This window comes from Leucopleurus acutus, assembly GCF_964270905.1.
Source record: "Leucopleurus acutus genome assembly, chromosome: 19".
In the NCBI taxonomy this organism is placed as follows: Eukaryota; Metazoa; Chordata; class Mammalia; order Artiodactyla; family Delphinidae; genus Leucopleurus; species Leucopleurus acutus.
In genome coordinates this window covers 42,449,478-42,477,366 of record NC_139161.1, presented here as the reverse complement: position 1 = coordinate 42,477,366, position 27,889 = coordinate 42,449,478, and the positions used below count along the sequence as shown (strand labels likewise).

Below are 27,889 nucleotides of genomic sequence, written 5' to 3'. Positions count from 1 at the left end.
CCAGGCAGTTGGTAGGGGTGGGCCTGCCTGTCACTGCCCAGCGTGGCTCACTGATTACCATTGACCCTGGGCCCAGCATTGCGTGCATCGTGGCATTTAACTAACTCAGGGTGCTTACAAGCCGTAGTCCCTTTCACAGAGGAAGAAACCAAGGTGCCGAGGAGCGAAATAAGTTGCCCACAAGCTAGTGAGTGGCAGAGCCAGGATTTGAACCAGACAGCAGGTAGCACAGCAGACTCGCTCCCGGTCCAGCCACGCTGTGGAGACGCCTGGCGCTCCCCGCCCCCACTGGACGGCCAGACCCTCCGCGTCCCCCCCCCCCCCCTCACGGCCCGGCCTCCGCGGGGGCGCGGGAACCGCCTGTCGTCGGGTCGCTGAGCCACAGCCTCACAGCTGCCCGGGCCTTCCGCGGCCCCAACCCCCGGCCGGCCCGGGGGCCTGGCGGTGACGGCGGCGCCTGGTAGCGGGGGATTTGGATGCTCGGCCGGCGGCTCCCCCCGCCCGCACCACCTCCGGGGGTTTGGCCGCCGGGACTTATCTCGTTGCCTTCCCGGCATGCCCCGCTCGCAGACGGCCGCCAGTCCCGCGCCCGGACTTTGCCATCGCGGGGGGCCCGGCCGCGGGATCGCCCCCGCCTGCGTCCCGGAGCCGCAGCCTCAGGTGGGTGAGCCCGGCGCGCCGCGGAGCTGGGGACCGGGGCTCCCCGCGGGCCGCCCCCCGCCAGCCCCTTTGGAGCCGGGTGCGCGGGGCGGGCGGGGGTGCGGGAGAGGAGGGGGAGGGGAGGCCGGCGCCCGCGAGGGGGAAAGGCGGAGCTGCGCGCCCCGGAGCCATCGAGCCCCGCGTGGCGCGAGCCGGGGCGCGTGGGGGTCCCTCCCTAGGTCCTGGGTATGGCGTGGGTGTTCTGGGTGGCCGCGCAGGGGAAAGGAGGGGGGGTCTTGGGTCTGTTTTATCCTTGCGGATTTAGAACCCGCTAGAGGGAAACAGAAAAACTCATCCTGAAACTCACAGAGGAGAATACACAAAGAAAAAAGAAAACACACGAAGAAACACTCGTACAGACCGATCGCGGAGGGAGACAGCAACAACTCACAGAAAAGCTCCTACACACTCAGGGAAACACACCCGAAACGCACGGGAAGACAGGAAACAAAGCGGGTGGTCTTGGAGACCTGGGGCAGGGGGAGGGGGAGGGGAAGGGAAACACCGAGAAAGCAAGAGAGGAGGGGAGGGGGAAAAGAGAAGGAGGGGTGGAGAGGAAAGCTGAGACAGGGAAAGATGAAGAGAGTGAGAAGTGAGAGAAGGAGTAAAGACAAAGGACTAAAGGAGGTAGTCCTTTAGGAGGGATAGTATAGAGAAACACATCTAGAGAAATGACTGCAGGATCCCTCGCCCCCCCCACCCCCACCCCGCCCCCCGCCAAACACAGAGATGCAGAGATGAAAAAGGTAGATCCCAGCCTTCTCACCCTGGGCAAGTGAACATCACGTGGGAGAGCAGCTCTGTGAGTCCTCTGAGAAGGCTTCCTTGGCACTTTGTGCCAGTGAAGTCCCCCTGGAAAACTCCTACTCATCCTTCAAAACCCAGCTCAAGCATCACCTGCCCTGGCAGGAAAGCTTTCCTAGACAGTGGCATGTAAGCACTGGCACTGTTTTCTGTGTACTTTTGCATGTGACACAGGCACACGGAGTTGAAATGGTTTGTCTGCCTGTCTGCCTCTCCCCCCAGCTCCACAGGTTTTGGGGCCCATGTCTTACTTATCTCCAATCTCCAGAATCCAGTCCAGTGCTTGGTGCATAGTAAATGAACAATAAATACTTATTGAATGATGATCAGGAGCATTTGGACCCTCCAAGGCATAGAACATAGCATTAAATCCAAACAGAGAAGATGTACTGTCCTGGAGTCAGAATTCTAGGTCAAAGCACCCTTTTTTGCAGGTGGAAAAATAAAAGCCCAGAGAGGGGAGAAGACTTGCTCAAAAGGACACAAGTAGGAGACCTGCAATGAAATAACATTGTGAATACATGCTTCCCTGAGATGCCATTGTTCCTCTAGCTTATGAGTTTAAGATAGGTGTGAAAGACCTAAATGAAAGCAGGCAGTGAATAGGCAACAAACACTTTAATACCAGTTGTAAGTTTCCAACGCTGAAACTCACAATCGAAACTTTCCCCAGAATTTTTAGAATCCTCTTTCCTCCTTAGAAAGGACAAGGGAGCTGAACGTCCATCTCAGTTTGAGTGGATGGCTTTCTGCTTCCTGACTACGTAAACTTGGACAAATTACATAACCTCTCTGGACCTCAGTTTTCTCAACTGTAAAATGGGGATACTGATACCCACCTCACAGGATCATTAGAAGAGTGAACACATACCAAGTGCCTGGTACAGAGTAGACCCTCAGGAACTACAGTCCCACCCTTCTTCTTAGGTGGGTGTTCTTTCACGCGCCTGGGGCAGATGTGAAAACAACAGTGCTAGTGGCAATGTTTCCTTTTGTTCCAGGTTGAAAAGGCCGTCCCCATTTAATTGGGGAGCAAACACTTTTAGTAAAGGAAAAGATCAAATTTGGGGCATGGGTCTTGATTCTGTTCAGGCCCTCAGGTCTCTCCAGGTGACTTCGGGGAACCTAGCTGCCCTCCCCGTCAACCCGCCAACGGGGAGGACCCCACCACCACACTACGTAGCGTTGCTTCTTTACCAGGCTGCTCTGCCCTTGTGTCTTTCCAGCTTCAGCCCATGCGGGGGATTGACCGGGACTGAGGGAGCCACCTGGAAGCATGGAGACCGTGGTGATTGTTGCCATAGGTGTGCTGGCCACCATCTTTCTGGCCTCATTTGCAGCCTTGGTGGTGGTTTGCAGGCAGCGCTACTGCCGGCCTCGAGATCTCCTGCAGCGCTATGATTCCAAGTGAGTGGCCCAGGGAGGGGAAGGAGGAGAGAGGGGCTGTGCCCTGGGGTCCCGACAAAAGAAAAAGAAGTTTGGCGCTGGGCAACTGTCGTTCAGCTTTTTACCTCTAAGATGGTACCCAAAGGCTGTCCTTCCCTATAGAGACCTCAGAGCTTAATAATGGTCGTCAAGCCCCCCCAACATCCGGAGCCACCTCGGACTCTGTCTCTGAACATGTTCACCTAGCACAAATCTCTCCCAAACTGGCCACCTCACTTAGCATTTGGACAGGCCAAATCCCTTTCCAGCCAAACTCATAGGAACAGAAATCCAATGCCCACATTCCAGCCACACATCTAAGCAACAGATACTTGGGGCTGCGAAAGCCCAGCATAGGATCGCCTCTCTCTCTGCTCGGATTTCTTCATGTGAAACATACTTTTAAGCAAGATGCCGTTTTCAGTTTAGGGATATTTTAACTGATAGATCCCGAGGGACCCTGGCCACTAAACCCTTAGTTTCTCTTACCCCTCTATCTGAATCCTATCAGCATCTCTGTTGAGTGGTTAATAATTAGTCAATGCCCATTTGTATGACCCAGGAAAGCTCTGCTGTGGCGTCTCACGTTTTCAAGAACCCTGTTGTAAAGTAGGAGGTATTTTTCGTTCGCCCGCTTCTCTAGTATAACTAGGAGGGGATGGGGCCATGCCGGTGGGCCAAGGTCGCTCCCAGGAGTTGATTCTGCAGAACAGGTCAGTTTGAGTAATAGGAACTTTAGCTTCTCCATTAAAGGTAGGTGTGAAGGGCGAATAAGTTACAAACGGATATGCTTTTGTCCCCCAGGAGCAGCCCTGTCTAGTACATCTCTGTAATTCTTGTGGTCGTAGCCCTGCCTTTCTCTTAGTGGAGCCTCTTGTTCTGCCTCACTTTTCTTGTGTTTTCGTGCCCCTACTTCCTTGACTCACTGTCTAGCCATGTGCCCTGCCCACAGTGCAGTCCCAGTAGCCTCAGGTTTGGCTCCAGGGCAAGCCCCTGCTTTAACTTACTCCCTCCCTTTATCCTTTCGGGCGGATATGTGGGCCTCGATGAGGAGAGAGTCAGCAGCGGTCGTCCATCTTGAAACCACTTAGCTGGGCTTTCCTTCCAGGCCCATTGTGGACCTCATCGGCGCCATGGAGACCCAGTCTGAGCCCTCAGAGCTAGAACTGGACGATGTCGTCATCACCAACCCCCACATCGAGGCCATTCTGGAGAACGAAGACTGGATTGAAGATGCCTCGTAAGGCCTTGGGGACCATTTGCTTTCCTGCAGCCGCCTGGGGATGACGACCCAGGCTCCTGGGTGCCCTCGCGTGGCCTCCTTTTCCAGAGCCCTCGACTGAGCACCCAGGAGCGCTGTCACTGCACCGAGGAGCACTGTGTCATTTGCCACTCTTTCCCCTGCCTTCACTGTGGAGGGAACTTAGAATATGACACCACCGTGTTTGTCCTTGCTCTCCCCATTTCGTAGACCTGAACACTGAGGCCCACAGATGTGAGGCAGAGTTATTCTAAAGTCACCCTGATGTGCTTGAGTTATCCTTGGGGCGCCTGTGAATTTGACCCTCAGGCTCCACGGATGCTGCCTTTGTCTCCGGTGTCTCCCTCGGAGATCCCTCCACCCACCAGGAGGTGCTGTAGCTTGAGAAGAGTGTGCCGCTCCCTTTCCTGTCACTCAGCCGTTCATTCACTGGGCAAATGTTTACAGGTGTGATGTGCGGGCTCTGGGCCAGGCACTGCAGCTGTGGAACTGCGGTGGAGGCAGAATTCTACTAAAATACAGTATTTCAGAAATATTGGGGGGGGGGTGTCTCTGTGCGCGGTGCAGCGGACACGTGGAGGAGGGGGCATCTAGAGCTGCCTGGCCGGAGGTGGGGCTGGATTTCGTGAAGGCTTTCCCAGAGTGGGTGCCTTTTGTCCTGGGTCCTTTTCTGGCCGCACCGTGCGGCGTGCAGAACTTCCCCCACCAGGGATCGAACTCGTGCCCCCTGCAGTGGAAGTGCGGAGTCTTAACCACCAGACCGCCCAGGCTGAGGATACCGGGAAGGATTCCCTGGGTGGAGGAAACAGTCTCAGAAGCTCAGAGCTCTAAAACAGCATGGTTGGGTGCGGGAGAGGAAAGGGAAAGATGGGACAGAAGGTGCCTCCTGGTTTAGCTCCTGGGCTTGTTCGTTTAATCTCTGGGGCACCCCTGTTCTCAGGTGGTGTCCAACTGTGCCCACTGGTCAGAACTGGATGAAGCACGGAGGTGGCTGGAGGGAGGTGGGCCTGTACTGACAAATGCTTCTTGTCTCCCCAGGGGTCTCATGTCCCACTGCATTGCCATCTTGAAGGTAATACTCTGCGGTTTCCCCAGGAGGATAAGGGGTGCTCACCAAAGCATCTGTGTCCACAGACTTTCCGAGGGGAAGGAACTTTGGGAAGAGCGCTGACCTGTGCAGGAGGCCCTTTTGTAACATGCCTGACAGTTGGAGTTTCTACTGTTCACTTCTGCTGCCCCTGGATGGTCTGTTCTGCTTTAGAATTCTCAAGGCCCTTTCCACCTGGTCCTCATACAGGCAGTCACTGACCACATTTTCACTGACCGTGGAGAAAGCTGTGTGCAGAATAGAGACTGTGTTTAGGGGGAGGCGGGGCTTCTCAGCTTCTCCAGGGCACTTTCTTTTGTGAACAGAGGGCTCAGCCCTCGACAGCAAGTTGAATTCTGTACTGGGGCTTCTGCAGTTACTAGAAAGTTCACCAGCCCTCTTTGACTGTGACAGTAGTCAGCCAAACGGGACAATCAGTGTTAAAAAAAAGCCAAACCGTGAGTACTTCAACTTGAAGGCAGACTTTTTTCTTCTAATGCCTGCAGCCTCCAGGACAGGGTGGAGAGTTGCATCCAATTTGCATTTGGGGAAATTTTTATAGTTTGGGGTGGTTTTTATAGTTTTGGCATTTGGTTTTCAATTCTTGCCTGACGCTCTCCTACTTAATAGGATAATAATAATATTGAAATGTTTGGCCAATGGCAAATATCGTTCATTTCAGTAACCTGGCGAACCACACATTTCTCTTTCTGTCTAGCAATTATTCAAGATTTCAAAAAAGACAGCTTTAAGTGTCATTCAGTACAAAATATTAAAAAGTCTTTCATCCCACCTCTCCTTCAGCTGTTCTCTTGGGGGACAAAGAGCCTGGTGGGACATTGTTGTCCCAGAGTCCAGGCTTATTATTGAATCCCAAGAATCTCTTGGGGGTATAGATGTGGTTACAGATGGAGATACATGGGTCTAATGTCTAGAACAATGACACCATGTTACATCCCCCTTCTCCCAACCAGGAAGTGTCCTGGCTCTGGGTTTTGTCCCCTGCCCTTGCCTATTGGAGGAGGGGGAATGACTGACAGCTGAGGTGTGGGTTAAATCAACCAGAAGGTGTCTTATTGGATTGGACTCAGTGGTCCATCCTGAGCTCCTTAGATCAAAGGAGAGCCTCTCGTCTTCCTCTTGGGATCCCGAGGCCCTTTTGCTGGGCCACATGCCCTTGAATCCCTGTGATGGGGCCTCGAGGGAAGGGCCTGGGCTCTCTCCTTAGTGGGTTGTTGGGCTTCTTTCTGCCTCTCTTTTCCAGCCCCAAGTATAAGGCAAGTGATGGAACTTCTTTGCCAGGGCCTGAAGCACATCCAGGTTCTGACATCGGGGAGGTGCGAAAGTGGGGAGTAAAACTTTGGGGGCGGCCAGCATGGTTGGTGGACGATGAAAGAGGCCACGTGTCCTAGTCTTGCTGTTTTCCTGCTTTTCTTCCAAGGCCCTTTTATCATCTTGACAAACATGGGAAAATGTTACCCTAGAAAAGTGCTGAAATAAGTTCCACTTCTGGAGGATGTGCTGAAAGGGTACAGTTGCCCTTTGTCCGTCCATAGTTCTGAGGGTGCCCATGGCGATCTTTATCGCTTTGGAAGACGAAGCCAGGAGGTGAAGGAATCGAGAGAGAAAATAGGTTTTTGCCCTTAAGTGAGAAGGTGAAATTAGAGCACATGATTTTTCTTAGACAGATTATTTCAGCTCAGACTTCTCTAAGCCGAAACCCTGACCCTGATCTGAGGTTCCCACCCCTCCCTCCTCACCCGGCCGTGTCCTGGGGTTTGCCTCTTCCATCCCATTTCCTCTCATCTCTGTGTACTTTTCACTTCAATCTGTCCATTAGGTTAGGGGGCTCAGCTGTGAGATGGGGGGCGTGTTTGGCTTTGTGGGGTTGGCAGAAGCCCTCGGGGGGAGCTGGGTCCCTCCTGATCACCTCTCTCCTCCCTGCTGTGGTAGATTTGTCACACTCTCACGGAAAAACTTGTTGCCATGACAATGGGCTCGGGGGCCAAGATGAAGACCTCAGCCAGTGTCAGTGACATCATCGTGGTGGCCAAGCGGATCAGCCCCAGGTGAGGTCCCCATACTCCTCGGGGGAGGGGGAGGGGAGGGGCCAGCAGCTGGGATGGGGGAAAGACCAGGCTCTCCTGAGACCCTCCAGGGGCAACTTGAGTGGTTTATGTCCTACACATTCCCAGGGCACCCAGGAGGCTGTAGACGCTGGGAGGCTTTCAGGCTAAGGCAGTGTCAAACGGCTCCCCTCCCCTCCAGAGTGCCCCCTCCTGTAGGCTTTTTGGGAAATGCCAGCATATGACTAGTGCTGACTGGCTCCTTCTTCCTCGGTCCCATGCCAGCCAGGGCTGCTTTCCTTCCTTTTGCCACACCTTCTTCCTGGGCTCCGGACCAGCAAGCACATTTCCCACTGGTGCCCACACCCCTGTGTGCAGTGACCTCCTGGCTGGCGTCTGTACTGTAGACCAGCTCCTCGTCTCTGTGCTGTCACCCCCGGCCCCATCCAGGGCCCAGCCAGCAGCCTCCAGGACCGGGTGGGAGGTGAAGAGATCATTCAGATCTCCCAAATTCCAGGCTGTCTGCAGAATACCATGTGGGAGGCAAGCAGCAGGATTGTAGTCAACAGCTCCACCCCCTCATTTGGACTCGATCTTGTGAAGAAAATAAAGCCCTTCTCTTAGAGAGAAGGGTGGTACTAAGTTGGTGCTGCCATCTGGTGGCTGGCACGTGGATGTGCCTGAGTTGGGAGTTTTTCCGAGTTGAGGATGTTTTCTTCATCAGCCTCGGAAGTTCGTTGCCGTGGCCTCGGGTAGATCACGAGGAACCAGCCCTTGGAGGGAACGTGAAAGAGTTGGTACACTTGAACTCTGTCCAGGGAGTTCAGTGAGTTGAGAGCGTGGGAGGGAGATAATCCCGAAGAGTTCCTGGCTTTCTCTGGAGCTGCCCCGGGTGGGTGTGGCTACTTGAGTGGCGTCAGCCTAGGTCGGCCCTTGGCCTGAAGACCCTCCGACCCAGGCTCTGGGCAGGCAGGCACCAGACCTTCCTCTGGCCTCCCGTGATTGGTAGAGGCTGCATTGCTCATATCTGCTGGACCTTCCTCATGCTTCTTGTTACTTCTGAGAGCCATCCCAGGGGCCAGACGAATTCATGTGACCCCAGGTTACAAGGCAGCATCGCCAGGAGGGCTCGGAGGAGCAAAGAGATTGAGATTTCTGAGTCCCAGTGAAGGCCTGGGTGGTCAGGATTAGCAGTGGTGCTAGAGCCAGGGTGTGGCATCGCTCAGAGGGCAGACCTCACCTGGTGCTCACTGGCCCGTCCTACAGAGCACCTTGGATTGCTTCCAGAATGATCGCTGCCATAAATCAATCAGGGGCCTTTAGCCCTCACACTTTCTCCTTCTGGCGGTTTTTTGTCTCCACTGTTTTTCTTGCTCTATTTATTCCATATAGTGTGTTGATAGCATGTTAGTTTCAAGAAGAGTGGCTTCAGCTGCAGGGCAGAGAAAGGGGCGGGCTAAGATGGGCACTGAGTGACCACACCTCTGTACTTCCGCACCAGCCCCTCAGTCCCAAGACAGGGACTTCCAAGGGCATCTGTTTTCAAGTGCCTTTGGGAATCAAACAATACATCGTTATTTTTTGCTTCTTGACTATCAGGTGGTCCAAGAGCAAGGATTTGGATGAAAACCTTGAACCATGTAAATGAGAATGAGTAGTAGCTCCTTCTAGAATTTGATTAAAAGAAAATTAACCATGAACTGTACCATGTGCTAAAAGAAATCCAATGGAGTAGTTTGAACCCAAATTAAACTTGGAGGGTTTTTTTAGTGTTCTATATAACTACCTTTAACCATTTTTTAAAAATTAAATGTAAAAGTAATAAACACTTGTAAAAGTTAAAACACTGCAGAAATAGAGTATCTGAAAAGTGAAGGACCCCCTAATTCCACCCCATCCTAATTCCTGGAGGTAATCACTGTTGACTGGTGAGTATTCCTCCAGACTGCCCCTGCCCACTGCATTTCACAGCTTTTGTTTATTCATTTTTCTGCAAATGAGGTCAATTAGACTTTACATATTGTTTGGCAATATGCTATTTTAATGTAGTATATCTTTAAAAAAAATAAATTTATTTATTTATTTTTGACTGCATTGGGTCTTCGTTGCTGTGCACGGGATTTCTCTAGTTGCGGCAAGCCAGGGTTACTCTTCGTTGTGGTGCGAGGGCTTCTCATTGCAGTGGCTTCTCGTTGCGGAGCATGGACTCTAGGTGTGCGGGCTTCAGTAGCTGTGGCACGCGGGCTCAGTAGTTGTGGCACATGGGCTTAGTTGCTCTGCGACACGTGGGATCTTCCCGGGCCAGGGCTCGAACCCGTGTCCCCTGCATTGGCAGGCGGATTCTTAACCACCGTGCCACCAGGGAAGTCCAAATGTAGTCGTATATCTTGAACATCATTCCAGATGTGCGAACTTGTACTTTTTAGACCATTGGAGCTTAAACAAAACCAGAAGAAATATTCTCTAAACTGAATCTTAAGTCTTTCTGTTTAAGTCCCTGTCTGAGAATGCAGTTAAAGTCCCTAAAGACTGGATCTGGAATATCAAAAGAGAACCATAGGGATAAGGAAAGAAAGGAAGGAGAAAAGGCCATAAGAAAAGCGAAATACTGAAAACCTTTTGCCTCCCCCCAGAGTGGACGATGTTGTGAAGTCAATGTATCCTCCATTGGACCCGAAGCTCCTGGATGCCCGGTGAGAGGGGTGGAGTGGGCGAGTGTCTTTTCATGCTGGAGGCTCCCAGTGTTATCAGATCTGTGAGGTCGGCTTTTCAGGTTGTGGAGGAGAGAGCTGTGTTGGTGGGTTCCCGAGGCTGCCTGGGCTTTGGGTAATGGTCAGCCAACCAGCGAACAAAGCCTGGCTGGATGCTGGAGGCCAGGGCTCTTCCTGAAACCCCAGAGGAGGAAGAGCCAGTCTTAGATGTTGAATTTTTGTGATTAAATGTCCACCCAGGCCAAGTCCTATCTGCACCTTCCCTCCCTCCCACTTCCCCCATAGCTCTGTCTGCTCTTTGGGTGCCAGAAGCAGACATGCCTCAGCCGTGAGTGCCGCCCAGTGGGTCGCTGGTATGGGTGGTAGGCAGGAAATGAGAATGCAAGTGACAGGTCAGCTAAAGCTGTGCTCACCTTCCACAGGACGTACCCAGGAACCCCTGTCTCATGATCCTCCCCTAATACGCAGAGTGTACTTAGGCTTTTGAGATTGTTATGTTCCTCTACCAGTTATAAACCCACTTAAAAAAAAAATGTTCCTTTGTCTCTCAGATTTATATGACTGTTTCACAGGCCCACTGTGTAATAATTTCCACAGGCTGTGGGTCATGGCAATTCAGTTGGTCTCTCTGCCCCACTCCTGTTACTGCCCAGCTGTGTTCATGGGCTAGTCATCTGTAATGCATTCCCAAATGCGCTGTGCACACTCACTATATAGAAGATATTCTGCACTGAATCTTTCAATACTGAAAAAAAAAAAAAAAGCCTCCTCCTCAATTTAGTTTGCAATTAAATGTTTTAGGATGCGGTAAACCAGCCCTGGGCCTCACTGATTCAGAATCATTAAGTGATGCCCAAGGTGGCGTATGAATATCCTGTCTTCAAGGGGGCAGCAGCTGGGGATGTGCTTATCCAATTGACTAGATCCAAATTGTCCCACAAAACCCTCTTCTGGGAGATGTTAATGGATGTGTTGCAGAAAGTGGGCTCCCAGTCTTAAATAAGTTAGTGAGACTCAGAGTATTACATTCTCCCCTTAGAGATTTATCATGTGCATCATCTGAGAAGGGCTTCAGTTACCTTTGTTTAACCCAGATGTTCCCAACTTTCTTTGAGCATCGAACCCTCTTTAAATTACATACTCAGCAACCTCCTAAGGAAGGGACTCCAGCTTGGGGAACATCAGTCTAGACTCTATCCCTTTGGGCTTTGGGGCAAAGTCCCTTAGATCCTTCGGCACCTGATCCTGTTGTTTTTTCTAGGACAACTGCCCTGCTCCTGTCTGTCAGTCATCTGGTGCTGGTGACCAGGAACGCCTGCCACCTGACCGGGGGCCTCGATTGGATTGACCAGTCGCTGTCAGCTGCTGAGGAGCACTTGGAAGTCCTTCGAGAAGCAGCCCTGGCTTCAGAGCCAGATAAAGGTCTCCCAGGCCCTGAAGGCTTCCTGCAGGAGCAGTCGGCCATTTAGTGCCTACCAGCCAGCAGCTGGTCACAGGGCCAGCCTGCTGCCATGGCTGGGTGGCTCAGCTGTGCCTTCTACTTCTTCCTGTAGAGTTAGTTGTTCTCCACGGCTGGGGAGTCCAGCTGTGTGTGTGTGTAGTAAAGCAGTCGATGCCTCTGTTGTAGTTACAAGTGGTGGCTGGTGAGTGGCAGTCTAATCCCACAGTTAGGGGAGATGACAGTCACCATCTGTACAGCAGAGCTTTGAAAACTGGAGGACTGTAAGCTTTATTTAGCTCACCTAGTGTTTTCAAGAAAATCCAGCCACCATCTAAGAATCAGGAGGTTTCACATTAAATCAGAATGTCTGGTTTCTCTCGAACAATCAGAAGTTGAGGCAACTCTCATCTGCATTTTCCACAGAGGACAATCAATTGGAACTACGTAGGAGTTGCCTCTCTTGACAATACTTGTACTCTCTCACCTGGCCTGTTTCATTTATTTGTATTATCTGCCCAGTCCCTGAGGCATCTGGGTCCCTCCTTCTCTTTACAGGTTTGGGTTTGAAGGTGAGCAACGTAGAGTCGATCATTCCCTTTTTATCATTATGCCTGCAATTTTACCTAGCTACCACTAGGTGGAGAGTAAACATATACTTAGCTTTCCCTCAGTTGTGTGATTGTGTAGTCAAATTCCGATGCACGGTGTGTGGTGGGACGTATTTGTCTGAGGACTGAGGGTGGAAGGAGAGAGGCTAAGAATCCCAAGGATGCCTTGTGTGTATGACTCAAAATAAGATATTCAGAGACCCTCCAGAGTTCAGGCAGAGGTGAAGATAACCACCATGAAGTATTTTTTCCACACTACCAGTGACATCCATGAAAGATGGGTCCCCTTTCTTTTGGTATCTGCTTGTTTGGCAAGTACTGAAAGATGAGGGGCATTCTTATGACTTGAGACCTTTGGGGGACCCAGAATCACAATTGTATAATCCAGACTGCATCCAAATTCTGTAATTTCCATCACAAGCATATAGCAACACCTGAAATACTTTTTTTCCTCCCAGGATCTCAGAGCCAACCTCATTCTTGGGAGAGGGCCCTGGCTTGGGGGCTGCCTTGGTTCATATCCTATGCTGTTAAGCATGTTTGGAGCTCCATGTCTGTTCCCATTTCATTTTCTGTGTCCTAATTCAAGTCAGCAAATCCCTCAGCCTGATTCTAGAGAACCAGGAACCCATGTTCCCAAGTCCAAGATTGGGGCCTTGTTTGTCATTGAGATGTGTCATCCATCCAATTTCATTCTCTCCTGAAAAGCAAGATGCTTCTCTCCAGCACAGTGCACGCCAATTCCCACTTGGGGAGGTGGAGTCAGGAGAGGGAAGCTGGGGCTCAACTCTCATGGAAGGATAGAGGGATTCCTGAGGACAGGGGAGACACCTTACTGGATTGTCCACTCCCATCAGCCCTGAACACATGCTAGGTAACTTTCCTGTCCTGCTGGTGAGCTGTGAATGGGCAGTGTCCACAGAGTCACTGTGACTTTTCTATCTGTGGCCTCCACCAATAGCTATCCAGAGTCCTCCTGTTTTTGTCTTTTCCCCTCCCTTTCAATACCTGCTTTCATAAGCAGACTGGAAACCACCATGCTAAGGTTTCAGTGGCTGCCATGGTTGTCAGTGTCCCTGCATTTTAACCTGGACCAGAGCCCTAAGCCAGAGAGAGCCCTTAATCTCTCAAATACCATCTACAAGGTGTGGGGTTAGAGGTGGAGAAGTTTCCCAGCACCACCTCGCATCTCTGAACCCTGACAAGTCCTGGCCCACCTACTTCCTCGAGCTCTGAGATGCTGCCCTTTTAGTAGTGAGAAGAGGTGGCTGAAGACCTTGGAAGTATCTGCTAGGCTGCAGGATCTCTGATTCCACTGCTGTGTAGCCTTTCTTTTGTTTCCAGTGCAGGACAAATAAGACGTCTCTGGATCAGGTTGGTGTTGGTGACTGATGGTTGAGGTGGAAGCACTGTCTTTGGGGTGGGACTCTTCTACTTTGGGAGTTGGCTGAACTTGCCTCCTCATTTGGGAGGGACTGGTTGGCAAGCACTGGGGGTCCAGCCAGGTATGGTTTCCCAGACGATGGACACATCCTGAGGTCCTAGTTCACTAGTGTCTGTGTATATTGTCGTAGATATTCCATGATTTTCTTCCATGACCCCCACCCCCTCTTACCCTGGCGTAGGAGCATCAGACTCAAATTCTGAATGAAGAAGGAATTAGGGACAGGAATTGAGGGTGAAAAGAGCAAGATCTTTGAAGTCAGACAGAATTAGATTCAAATTTGGGCTCAGTCATTGACTGTGTGAGCTTGGACAAGTTTCTTAACCTCTCTGGTCCTTAGCTCTCTCACCTGTAAAATCAAGGCTACTGCCTCATTGGGTTGGTATGTCAATCGCATGAAGCAGTGTACGTGAAATGTCCAATTGTGTACCTGGTACTGATTAGCCAATGTTAATACTTCTGTCTCCAAAGTGCCCCATGCCCTGATGCAGCTGATCGAGATGGTGTCACCCCAGTTACCATGGCTCTGTCTAAGCTCTGTTCATGAGCTCTGGAACCAAATAGCCCCAATTCTGGAATCACTGGCCCAACCCTGTGCCCGCCCCACCCCAAATATGTTCACAACAGGAAGGCAATCAAAGCTCTTGGCCCCTTATCTGTGTTCCCAGGGTTGACTGCCCAAGCTTGCATTCCTCCAGAGCACAGCCCAGAGTCTCCTCCAGCTTGTGAAATCTCCCAGACAGAACACGTGTTCCTGGCATCCGACTTACCCTGGTGCTTACTCTGACCACCACATTCCAGGAGTTCCTTCTCTTCAGAGACCCTTTCTACTCTGTGTGGCCACATGAACCTGATCTTTAGGAAATGACTTACAGTTCAAAGTCCCTGAGTTGCGTTATGACCTTGCACACTTTGGGAAAGTGTCACATGAAGAATTTCCATCTATTTCCTCCTCCCTCTGTCCTCCTCTCCCTCCCTTCTCTTCTCTCTCCCTCCACCCTTCTCTCCCACAAACAAGTACTGTTTACTTAGGCAGAAGCATAGTGCTAGGTGCTGGGGATATGGAACCAAAGCCACAATCCCTGGCCTTAAGAAGCAGAGACAAATGAGCAGTTGATTGAAACGTGACTGTGGCCAGTGCAATGAGGGAGGGATGCCTAGCCGGGGGCCCCCGAGCGGGCACGGGACAGGGAAAGGCGGGATCGAGATAGGGAAGAAACCTGGGAAGAGCTGATGCCTGAGTGGAGACTTTGGACAGAGTGTTATCGAGGTGTTCCGGGCAGACTGGACCACGTGGGAAAAGTCCAGGGCCAAGGGAGCATGACTCATTTGAGAATTGCAGGTGATGGGGGAGGGCTGGAGGGTGGGCCGTGAGGGTGGGGTTGAACAGGTTGGCAGATCATGGAGGGTCTTAAGATGTTATATTAGGGAGTTGAAGCTTTATCCTGAGCATAATGGGGACCCTAGAAAACGTTTAACTGGGGAATGATTTGGTCAGATTTGTAATTTAGATAGAGTCATTTACTTCATACCCTATGACGTTAGACGTCAAGACCCATAAATGTGCCTGATGCCACGGAGCACGTGTTTCCCGCTGAGTCTGAGAGGCTCATGACTCGATCATGGTAGAAAGGCAGGGTGGGCCACTATTTAGGAGTGGAGGAAGAGAGAGGCTAGGCGTCAGAACAGAATGGGCCGGGATAATATTGTAGTCGTGCTGCATCTGAACCTGGTAGGTAGTTACAGTGTCTTTGTATCAGAAATGCTGATGAGCGGTTTTGAGGATTTGCAACATCACTGGGTCCTTGCTGTCTCATTCTATACGTATTTTATCATCCCCATTTTACAGATAAGGGAACCAAAGCCCAGAGAGACCAGTAACTTTTGTGGTGTTACTAAGAATGAGAGCAGGGGGAGTTCCCTGGTGGTCTAGTGGTTAGGTTTCAGCACTTTCACTGCCAGGACCTGGGTTCAGTCCCTGGCTGGGGAACTGAGATCCTACAAGCTGCGCAGCAAGGCCAGGAAAAAAAAAAAAAAAAGAATGAGAGCAGGAACTTCAACTCCCTGCCTGATGTTCTTCACCACCACTCCTGCCTGCCTGGGTTCAGTGGATGGGGACATCCACAATACAAAAGAAACAGCAGATCCCAGAGTCATTCTTTTCTAGTTCTGGTATTTTTCATTAAAAAATTGGTGGTCATGACCCATAGATTAATTTCATGGCCCACTAATCGGTTACAACCCACAAGATGATAGAACATGGGCACTAAAATGAGGGCTGGGGCGTGGGTGAGGTATTATCTCTCCATTCAAAACGGCTTAATTTTATCCTTTTTAAGTAAAACGTGCATTTACCAGAATAGTGGCAAGAAAAAAAATTCATGGTGCAAAATGGAATAATGAATTTATTACATGATTGATATTAGTTCAGGAGTCATCTGTGGAGCACCTACATGGATTAAACCCTGGGGCACAGAAATGAATAAAAATGTAATGCCTCTCTTGAGACGCATATACTCTAAGGTAGAAAGAAACCCATAAAGAGTCATCTTCAATCTAATTCAGTAAGCGCTGGGTAAGGGAATGTGTGTATAATGAGAGCACGGAGCAGGGGCACCAACCCCAGGTTGCGAGAGTTTCCCGAAGGTGATGCTGTCTCAGAAGAATTGTGAAGGCGGAGTAGGTGTTACCTGGGAGAAGAAGATTGTGTGATAGTAGATGATGGAGGTGGAGGAGGACAGAGAATCGAAGAAGGGCAGTCTTTGCAGCCGGCATCCCATGCTGGGCTCGGGGAATTATTGCTGTAAGTGTCAGAGGGGAGGCGGGGCGCGGTGGGAGATGAGACAGGAGAGGAAGGTGAGGACGGGAGCCTGGACTTTTTTCTCTAGGTGGTAGGGAGCTATTGAAAGTTGAAAAAGTGCTTACTTTTTCTTGGAAAACAATCAAATGATCTCCACACTTTTTATTAATTATTTTAATCTCTTCATTTTTATCTGCCTTTAATGTTATCCGAATTTGATAGATGAACCATCGTTAGCATTGTGTTAATTTGTGTTTCCCTGACTACTGGTGGAGTGAAAGATTTTTTATGGGTTTATTAGCTCTTTGTACTTATTCATGTCCTTTTCCCATTTTTCTTCTGGGATTTTAATATTTTTCTTATCGATCTATATGAGCTCTTTATATATTAAGGATAACAACCCTTTGTCATATTTATTGCACAGCCTTTCCCCAGCCTTGTCATTTGCCTTTTAGTTTTGTTTAGAATGGTTTCTGACATCCAGACATTTTAAATTTGGTGTAGTCAAATGTATTGATTTTCTTTCCCTTAGTGATTTCTTCCGTTGCTTTTATGCTTAGAAAATCCTGTCTCATCCATGATCAAATAAATAGCATTGAAATGTCTGGAGAAGTGAAGTGCTGTGGGGGAATGATTGATAATAATATTCACAGGTTAGAGGTGATGGTAAAACAAACCAACCAACCAGGCTGGAAGAAATCAAACCTTCACTTATTCACCCCAAACCCAGCTCAAGGTTAAAGGTAGGAACCAGAAGGGATCCAAGAGATGGATGAAGCTGCTGGGGAGAGGCAGGGAGAGTCTTAAAGGACTAGTAGGAGGTGGTCAGCGTGGGGAGAGCAGCACGGGGAGGAAGCTACATGTCCCAAGTTAGAGTTGGAGGAACATAGCATGTTTGGTTAGAATCTAACATGAGAAGAAGCAGGGATGAGAGACGGGGTTGGAAAGAGAATCAGGGAGAGCCAAGCAGGGCCCATAAACTATTCTCACTGTATTCTGAGAACATTGAAGACTTAATCCAAATAATTCTCGGTGCCTCATGGAGCCGTTTCATTTGAGGAGGCAGAGCCTGGGAGTCAAAAGTAACTGGAAAGGAAGACCGATGACACACTTGACCATGGCACTAGTCTGCTTCCCCTTGGACGAGATCGGGCGGGTTCAGGATAGTATGGCCAGGTGTAGACTGCACTCCCTTAAGAGACTAGCCTCTCTTCATCTGGACCAGTTGGTGGGGAGATAACGTCATCTCTCATTCTTTTTTTTTGGCCGCACCGCGTGGCACGTGGGATCCGCAACCAGGAATTGAACCCGTGCCTCGTGCCCCCTGCAGTGGAAGTGCAGAGTCTTAACTACTGGACCTCCAGGGAAGTCCCTGTCATCTCTCATCCTTTTTCCCTCTCTTCCCTGGTGCCAGGAGGGAGTCTGGGTTTGGATCCTGACTCTGCCACTCCAGGGCCATCTCCTTTCCCACCTGCTTGCCTCCCTTCCTCCTGCAAATTCCATCCGACACACGTTCTGTGCCAAGCATCGTCTAAGTGGTGGGGATACAAGGCAGAGATAAGCCGCACAATTTCTGCCCGCGTGGGATCACAGACTAGTGAGGAAAGGCAGGTATCAAGCAAATGATTCTCTGAATCAGTGGAAAATGAAAAGCTTTTAAAGTATTTTAAGAAGAGAGAGAAAATCTTATGAGACATTATTAGGGAAACTGATCTATGTAGGTGTCAGGGAAGGCTTCCATTAAAAGGGATCTACTCTCTGGAGGATAAGAGGACGTTCAGAGGTGGAGGAATGGAAACCCAAGGAGCAGTCCATGCAAAGGTCTTTTGGCGGAAGGACAAGGAAGACAAAGGTGAAGATGAGGCAGGAGGTCAAACCATGCCCGACCTTTTAAGCCACGTGAAGGATAGTGATCTTTATCTGAAGAGCCATGTGAATCCATTCAAATGGTTTATTCAAAGCTGGTGGGGTTGGAGTGGGCTGGAGGTAGAGAAATAATCAGATTTGTATTTCGAAAAGGTCTTTTTGGCTTCTTTGTGGAGAACCAGTTAGATTGGGCCAGAGTGGTTAGGGGAGACCCAGTACTATAGCATTTGTCAAGGCAAAAGGAGACGATAGCTTGGTCTGAGCAGGGAGAGGGAGATGGAAAGTTCGCGGAGCGGATACATTTGAGAGAGGAAGTAAAAGAAATAGGACTTGGGATGGATTCGATATGGGGCAGTGATGCAGGATGATGGGGTGTCCAGAAAGACACCTAGGTTTCAGGTGTGCACACCTACATGGCTATGAGAGTTTGGGAATAGGAATCACTGGTATAGGAAATGCCAGAAGAGGATCAGGTTTGGGGAAGAGGTTAAAACCATCTGCTTTGGATTTGCAGAGCATTAGGTGCATTTGAGATATCTAAGCTGAGTTTGATATAATGGTTTGAAGCTTAGAGAAGACTGGGCTGGAGATTTTTCAGAGGTCCTTATTGTTAGAGGTATGGCTAATGGGGTGATGCTAGGGAAACAGTATGGAGTGAAAATAGAAGAGGGCCTTAAGGCACTCTGACATCTAATATGATCTTGGGCCAGTCTAAGGCTGTTGTAGACTTATTTTAATTTAATTAATTAATTTTATTTTTAGTTATTTTTGGCTGTGTTGGGTCTTCGTTGCTGCGCGCGGGCTTTCTCTAGTTGCAGCGAGCGGGGGGCTATGCAGGGGCTACCCTTCGTTGCGATGCTCAGGCTTCTCGTTGCAGTGGCTTTTCTTGCTGTGGAGCATGGGCTGTAGGCGCGTGGGCTTCAGTAGTTGTGGCACGTGGGCTCAGTTGCTGTGGCTCGCCGGCTCTAGAGCGCAGGCTCGGTAGCTGTGGCGCATGGGCAGAGTTGCTCCGCAGCATGTGGGATCTTCCCGGACCAGGGCTTGAACCCATGTCCCCTGCATTGGCAGGTGGATTCTTAACCACTGCGCCACCAGGGAAGCCCGTGTTGTGGAGTTATTCTGATGGTGGTCTAAAATACCATATGCCCAGTGCCCAGCCTGCAGTATGCACTCAATAAATGCTAGATACATTTCCCTTCTCTCCTTTTAACTACTCTGCTACCTTTATTTTATTTCTGTGTATTTTCTGGCTCTCTGTGTTACAGCCAGAGACTTAAACCTAATTCTTCCAACTGGAGATGGCCCCAGGGTACCTGGTATATATACTAGGCAAGCATTGTTCTCTTCCAAGACTCAGCCCTGGAGCGCCTACCTTTTTGAGAGCTCTCTGAAACCGAACTAAGAGAACTCTGGGCGTTTGTTTAGTTGACCAATGACCAACACTTGGAGAGCTAATTTTCTTAGCACACAGAGCAACACCTACCTTAGAATGATAATCATGCCACCTTTCATTTCTAGAACATTTTGTGTTTTTTTTTCAGAGAATTTTTACAGCGATTATCTCCATTGTTCATCACAGGATTTTTCATCGTGAAATGCATTTGTATATTTTCTTTACCTCTAATTCTTTCCCCAGCACTGAAACAATAGCATTTTGAGCAAATACACATATAGATGACTTAGGAATTCATTCCTCTCTTATACTTATACTTAGGCACAAAGCCTATACTTATACTTATACTTAACCTTGCTTTCTCTTGTTTTCCCATTTTATTTTCAAATTGTGAGTTTTATCTTCCCGGTCATATTCTTTGCCATGTTTCAGTGGTTCTCAAAATCACAGTTCTGTTCTCTTTCTTTCTTTTTTTTTTTTTTTTTGCGGCATGCGGGCCTCTTACTGTTGTGGCCTCTCCCGTTGCGGAGTACAGGCTCTGGACGCGCAGGCTCAGCAGCCGTGGCTCACGGGCCCAGCCGCTCCGCGGCACGTGGGATCTTCCCGGACCGGGGCACGAACCCGTGTCCCCTGCATCGGCAGGCGGACTCTCAACCACTGCGCCACCAGGGAAGCCCCTCTTTCTTTTTTTTTTTGGCACTTGCCCTCTTCATCTCCTTTCACCGATACCAAGTCTTCTGGCCCCCAAACCCCACCATTCCGGCACATTGAGAAACTCACGGTTTTGACTCCTCTTCACCTCATTTCTCTCTGAGGCAGGTGCTGTTTATTCTGCACTGAAGCTTCGTGTTAGCTTTAACTAGAGATTTGTTATGCAAGACAGCCTCATCCAGGTTCTTCCTTTGCCCCTGGCATCTTAAAAGACTGTCTCTGCCTCTCAGCCTCATATCACTCCCTTCTCCGCACCCCCTTCTGCGTAATACTTCCCCGATTTTCCTTTCTCTATTCTTGATCTTCATCTTGTGCTCTCTGTGTTCATCCTCTCATTAAACATGTATGGAGGCCCTGCGATGGATCAGACTGTGCTGGGCTCTGGGGATTCAGATACCCATGACCTGGTCCGTGAACTTGAAGTACCCACAGTCTGCAATAGTGGGTTGCAGACCCAATGGCACATTTGAATCATTGAATTAAAAAATAAAAGTCAAAGTCCTGGCCCTAGAGATTCTGATTTAATCGGTCTTGAGTGGGACCCAGGAATTATTATTTTTTAAAAGAGATTTTAATGTGCAGCCAGGGAGGAGCACTGCTGGCCTAATGGATGAGACGGATGTGTAAATAAATGATTAGAATACAGTGTGAAGGCAGGGGGAAGCAGACGGCTGGAGAAGAATGAAGAGAAGCCCCTCATTCAGCCCCGAGCAGACGACTCAGGGCCCCCTCCCTGAGTCTAGAGAACCGATTTTTAGTCGGATGGGAGAAATGAAAGCATCTCTCAAAGCAGAGTTACCTTCTGTCTTCTTAAAGGACAGAAGAGCAGTTATGAGCGTGGCCTTGGGAGTCAAGCCAACCCGCATCCCAATCCCAGTTTTGCCGCTTACTAGCTGTGTGGCTTTAGGCAAATTGCTTACCCGCTCTTAAGTCTCAATGTTCTTGCCAATAAAGTGTGTGTGTGTGTGTGTGTGTGTGTGTGTGTGTGTGTGTGTGTGTGTGAATTGAGGGATCTAATGTCTGTAGAGTGCCTAGCCCACTGCCCTACACCCAGTCGGTGCTCAAAAAATTGTGGCTACAGACACTTGCAAGTGCCACATATGCACTAATGGTGCTCAGTGTTTCCTCTTTCAGCAGCAAATACTCAAATGACTTTCTGTCTTTGCCCTATTGGTCCATCCCTGCCTGAGGATGACACACTTCGCTTGGGCCACCATCATGCAGTTTTCCAAGGCTAATATGTGAACCTCACCCTGCACGGCACCTTCTTCTCCAGGTTCTTTCTTTCAAATCTTTGGCATTTTCTTCGCCTCCAGAGTTCCCGCCGACATTTCTCCTGGCACAAAGCCTATTGTGGATCTGAGCGTGATGATTCCCCCATCACTTCTTCTGTGGGTCCCCCTGTAATTTCCCCTATGATGGCCGAGTGGTTCACTGCCATCCCGCACGGCACCCACTGCCTTATCTGCTGGGGCAACCCCCTCACGCCACGCTTGGTCCAGCGGCCTGGCTCCCCCTTGTGGTGGGATCAAACCACAGCACTGGGCTCCAGCTTGTCAGAGCTGCCCACTGCCCTTTCCACATGTACTGTTTTTATTTTTATTATTAAAAATATTTTTTTTAAATTGAAGTATAGTTGATTTACAGTGTTGTCTTAGTTTCTTGTGTACAGCAAAGTGATTCATCTATACAGAGAGAATAGACTATATATGTAGAATATATATAGAATAGAATTTAAAAGAATCTGAAAAATATATAGAATAGAAAAGAATCTGAAAAAGAATATATATATTAAAAATATAAATATATATTTATACATTATACATATCTATATTAAGAATACATTTAAAATATATAAAATAAAATTTTTAAATATAATAAAAAATTTTAAATTGAAGTATAGTTGATTTACATGGTTGTGTTAATTTCAGGTATACAGCAAAGTGATTCCGTTAATTATGTCTAGTCCTTTTCAGATTCTTTTCCATAATAGGTTGTTTCAAGATACTGACTATAGTTCCCTGTGCTCTACAGTAGCACTGTTGTTTCTCTATTTTATATAGAGTACACGCGCATTGTGTCCTTGGCTAGCCCTCTCCTTTTCCCTTGACAGCAATCCAAGTTTGCTTGGTCTTGAGGCAGTTTGGAGAGCTCGATAGCCAGACCCCAAGTCCTTGGGGCACTGTCTTGGTTTTAGGGCTTGGTCAGTTCTAGAATTATGATGTTAGCTGGGAGACCATATTCTCCCTCCACAGCCTGCCCCCCACTCTCTCCGAACCTTCCTTGCTCCTGGAACAGAGCTCTGAACACTGCTTGTTGCCCATACTTCTCCCTGGCACCAGCTTTATCTGTCTCTCCCCTTTCAGCTCCACTGCTGCCCTCTGACCCCCACCCCACCGAATTTCCGAGGGATGTCTGCACCTGACCTTCCCCCCTGCCTGCTACCCTGTCTTTCTCTCCTAATTACCATTCTGTTTACACAGACTTCTCACTTTGGTTCTTTTTTTTTAATTTTTAGTGGTTTCTGTTTCAATCCATCACCTTTACCATTTTTCTCTCTGCTCTTCATTATTTATTTCTGCGAATGGGATTACCTGTTTTGCTCCTTATAACTTTTGGCTTTATTCTTCCCCGTGAGAAGCTTTCTTGGGTTGTCTTTCCAGGTGACCCAGCCCCACCTGGAAAATGAACAAAAATTCCTTTCCCAGGATCACTGTTGTTGTTGGGCTGGTAATCTCCTCCTGACCTGATGGGACTTTGTGTAACCCCCATGCCCTCTCCTCGAGAGATCACTTCCCATACCCACCTTGCTGGAGTCCATGGGCCGGGAAGTCCATAGGGGTAGCAATTATTGTTCCTGTTATGAAATTAAGAAAACAAGACTTAGCAGGGAGGAAATTGAGGCCCAAGAAGAGGAACTAACTCTCCAAGTTCGTGTGGCTAGTAACGGAAGACCTGAGAGGAGAAAGGACACCAAGGAATTCCCAGTTCATTGCCGGCCCAGGGCTCCACCTGGATGTGATGACTGGACAGGCAGCTCATGCAAGGGTGAGCTCTGCATCCCATTCTCAGGAAGGTACCATAAACCCCTATTAGTGTGAGCCCATGTCCCTGGCCTGCTGGTCTGTTGGGTTTATGTTTCAGAATGGCAGACAAATCACCATGTTTCTATTAATTTTTAGGATGTCAGCCACAAGGGCTCTGGGAACAAGATTCAGCAGCGTCTTTCCTTGTACACCAGATGTAAGGCATGCAGTCCCAACGGTTTTCTGGTTTGGATGTGCCTTTGGTCCAACTTCTGTGTTCTGTCTGGATGAGAAGTTCAGCGAGGAGGCGGAACTCAATCATTCCACTCAATTTAAACCTGGTGCTGTCTGCACAGGTGGGATCAGGTGTGTGTGTGTGTGTGTGTCTGTGTGTGTGTGTGTGTGTGCATGCACAAGTGTGCATCTTCAAGGGTAGGGATTTGCTCTTGCTTAAGCTAGGCTAAAAACGGAAGACCCATGTTGTCGGGCAAGAGAAAATGTCTCTCCTTCTCACCTTCCTTTAGAAACTCCTCTCAAATGTGCTTTTCTCAAATGGAAGCATGTCGGAGGATGTGTAGTGTCTCCCTCCCTACTGTTCTTTGCTTCTGTCCAGGAAGAGGAGTGTTTGGACCGCTGGGCAGAAGCGGATGGTCCCTGGGTCAGCCTTTAGTGGACAGGGCTACTGTGACTCCAAATCAGGAGCCGGGTGGGCTGCTTCCTGCTCAACTTCCCTCCCTCCTCAGCAAACCCTCCTCCTCTTACTGTCTCAGCTTGGAGCACATTTGGTCCAGGCTCAGGGCTACCTTCTAGAAGGCTTGCATCCTTGTCTATATAGCTGAGCTGAGCTTCCTCTCAGACCTCATCACCGTCTCTGCAGGCAAGCTTCAGGGTGTGTGCGAGGAAATATGTTCCAATATCTAGATTTGGGAGTTAAGAAGTCCCACAGCTACCCTTGGCCTGTTCTGAATTCTCCAACACAAATAAAGGAAAGCCTGTGGTTCGAGGTCTGCCACGTACCAGGGAAGATGATACTTACTTCCATTTGGCTTATAATGCTTGTGTGTCTGTGTCATGGGTTTATCTTATTGGAGCTTTTGGAGAAGAGGAGAGGAACGTGTTACCTGGAGCCCCTACCACTGGTCATCATGGGAAAGGTGTGATAAAAAGTCGTAAAAGCATAAACAGTGTGGAAGAGTCCAAAGGTGAACTCATTAAGTGCAGAAGCACTGAGGATGCTTAGGACGAAAAAAAAGAAGCCATCTAATCACTTATGGGACTTTTTTTTTTTTTTTTTTTTTTGCGATACGCGGGCCTCTCACTGTTGTGGCCTCTCCCGTTGCGGAGCACAGGCTCCGGACGCGCAGGCTCAGCGGCCATGGCTCACGGGCCTAGCCGCTCCGTGGCATGTGGGATCCTCCTGGACCGGGGCACGAACCCGCGTCCCCTGCATCGGCAGGCGGACTCTCAACCACTGCGCCACCAGGGAAGCCCTCACTTATGGGATTTATCATCACAGTTCGGAGAGTGCTGACGCTGACAGAAACCTTAAGAAACAAGGGGCCTTGCATGGGCTGTGTCCCTACTGCGTGCTGAGCTGATTTAAACACCTTACGTGCATTATTTCATTTAATATTCACAACCAGTGAGCGATCTTACAAGAAGCCTGTGATTATTTCCACTGACCCTTGGTTTAAGGCAAGCAGGGTGTTGGCCCGAGGCCACAGAATGGCTTAGTAGCAGATCTGGGGTAACAACCCAGGTCTCCGAAGTCCCATTTTCAGGTGCTTGCCTCCGATCTCGGTTCGCCCAGTTTTATAAAGGCTGGGTCTGCACATGGTCCCTGGCAGAGGGAGACGCTCCTCCCTGGGAGGGGCTGGCATGGGGAGGACAGCCCTGTCCCTCAGGCCTCCGGTTGGCTGTAGAACTGTGGTCAGATGTACCCGTGGGTGTGACCCTGTGTAGCTGTCCCTTTCTTAAGTACACAGAGGAGAAAGTTTTCCTGCTTGGGGACAAAGTTCAGAAGGTGGGGCTGGGTGCTTTGGTGCTGGCTGGCTGCCAGCTGTGAATACTAAGACATAATACCTGGAATACGGCACCATAAGGGCCAGGCAGAGCAAGGACCCAAGTTCATGTCCTTTGCTCTGGGTGTTAGGCTGCCCCCCTTTTCATGCTCCTAGCATATGGGGAGCTTGCAGTTGGGAGCCGGTGTATGTTATTCTTCCCTTCCCTTCAAGGTAAAATTTGAGATTTGTATCTATAGACGTTTTTCATTTTTAGGGGTTTTCCTGAGATCTATTCAAATCAAGTATGTAACTAGTGAGGACCTACTTCACGGTGAGGCCCCGATTAGGTATTGGAAGTTGGAGACTCATGACTCCTGCTCATGCCTTTAGACCTGACTCAGCCGTCACCGTCTCCCAGCTTTGGACTGGGCTGTTCCCTCAGCCTGGAACATCCTCTCTGTTCCTCAGTTCTCCTTCATGGAACCTCTCAAATGTTGCCTAATATGATAAAAGCTAACACTTGCAGACTAATTCTACATGCCACGCATGTTCTAAGTGTTTTATGGTTTTTCACTCATGTAATCTTCTCAACAACCCTATAGCCTAGGTACCATTATTATTCCCATTTTGCAGATAAGAAACGTGAGGCACAGAGAGATTAAGTAACTTGTCCAAGGTTACACTGTCAATAAGTGGCAGACCTGGAATTGTGTTCTGGTTTATTTCCAAATACGGAAATGGGCAGCATGGTATAGTGAAGAAGCATGGGTGGGGTTCAAATCCTGGTCCCATCACTTAAAGCTGTGTGAATTTGGGAGGTGGTGTAGCCTTTTTTGGAACCTCAATTTTCTCTTCTCTAAAAGGCAGTAATACACCCAACATCATATAGTCACTGATGAGGTTGAAAAGAGTTAAACAGAGAAAGAATCGATCACTCATGAGTAAATAATAAATGTTAGCTTCTTTCTCTTGCCTCTTCCAACTTTGGAATCAATGATTTACATAAATATAACACTTTAGCATAGAATAGGATGTCAGATCTGGGAAGGATCTTAGCTCCGACCTACCTAGTCCAATGCATTGACTGAAGCATGAGGAAGAGGCAGCACTTGCTCAGAGTGACACAGTAAGGTGGCAACTGTGACAGAGATTGCAGGTTGCCTTCTCTAATATCTGTTCTCCTTTGCTTCCTTAGTAATGGAGCTCCTGGTTTTCAGCTGGGTTCATGGCTTCTCAGAAAAAGACCTTTCCTAAGTTTTCTTGGAGTAAGTGTGGCCATTTGACTATGTTGTGGACAATGAGATGTCAGTGGAAAAATCATGGGATGCTTTCTGGAAGACTCCTTTAAAAGCGAGGAGGCAGGGGGCTTCCCTGGTGGCGCAGTGTTTAGGAATCCGCCTGCCAATGCAGGGGACACGGGTTTGAGCCCTGGTCCGGGAAGATCCCACATGCCGCAGAGCAACAAAGCCCGTGCGCCACAACTACTGAGCCTGCGCTCTAGAGTCCGCGAGTCACAGCTACTGAAGCCCTTGCGCCTAGAGCCCGTGCTCTGCAACAAGGGGAGCCACTGCAATGAGAAGCCCGTGCACCGCAACGAAGAGCAGCCCCTGCTCGCAGCAACTAGAGAAAGCCCGTGCGCAAATAAATAAATAATTAAAAGGAGGAAGCAGGTCCTTCTCCCTTTCTTCTGTCTTGCTGCTTGGAAGGCAGATCTGATAACTGGAGCTCCAGCTGCCATCTTGGAACCGGAGGACAGGTCACACCCTAGCTTTGACACTACCCTGAGTTATCTACCTCCGGATTTATTTTACATGAGACAAAAATAAACTTCTGTCTTGTTGAAGCCACTGTTGTTTGGGTTTCCTGTTACTTTCAATCTAACCTAATCTTAATTGACAGCATTAAATACGGACTAGAACTAAGGTCAAGCAACGTCCCCAAGAGAAGGCTTGAGAGGTGCCCCGTCTTTTCCATCTCTGCAGGTATTGGTGAGAGAACCTGGTTTTCACTACGAAGCACCCTGAAGCCCTGCAATGCCTTCTTGTGCCTTGTGGGTGAGGGCAGGTTTGCCTCTGGGAAGCAGCTGTGGCTGGCACATGGCTCTCAGGGATGGCTGGTCTGGGATCTGTCAGCCTTCCTTCTCCAGACACACAGAACGAACTCACGGGCAGAGCCATCCAGTGGTTCCGAATGTGGGTCTCTGCATCAGGTTCAGCCCCCTGAGTTCTAAGCCGGTGGAGAAAACCCAGAAGGACGAGTGAGATGAACTGATGACCTCTTCTGTTATTCCTCTGGCTGCTACCGGCATGCTTTGAAACTGCTGGCTTTTTTGTTTTTCCTTAAAAATGTGTTCCTCCCTTTGCTTTTTTCCCCTTTTATGAATTAATTTTTTCATCGTGAAATATTTCAAAGAGCAGACAAGAATAGAAAAGAGCGTAATGACTACCTATTTACCCACCATTAAAACTTTATCAAATCTTAACATTGTGTCATTTGCATCAGATCTCATTTAAAGAAATAAAACATTACTGATAGAATTGAAGC

The 27,889-nt window shown here is 49.1% G+C and overlaps 1 protein-coding gene across 1 annotated transcript; it reads left to right on the top strand.

The window, feature by feature from the left end:
- Positions 1-556: 556 nt before the first annotated feature.
- Positions 557-12,164, top strand: TMEM98 (transmembrane protein 98). The gene is made up of 7 exons (XM_082860912.1): positions 557-660; positions 2,730-2,910; positions 4,037-4,168; positions 5,228-5,261; positions 7,230-7,345; positions 9,976-10,035; positions 11,315-12,164. The coding sequence occupies exons 2-7, from the start codon at positions 2,780-2,782 to the stop codon at positions 11,520-11,522; spliced, it is 681 nt and encodes a 226-aa protein (XP_082717038.1). The 5' UTR covers positions 557-660; positions 2,730-2,779; the 3' UTR covers positions 11,523-12,164.
- The last annotated feature ends 15,725 nt before the right edge of the window (positions 12,165-27,889 follow it).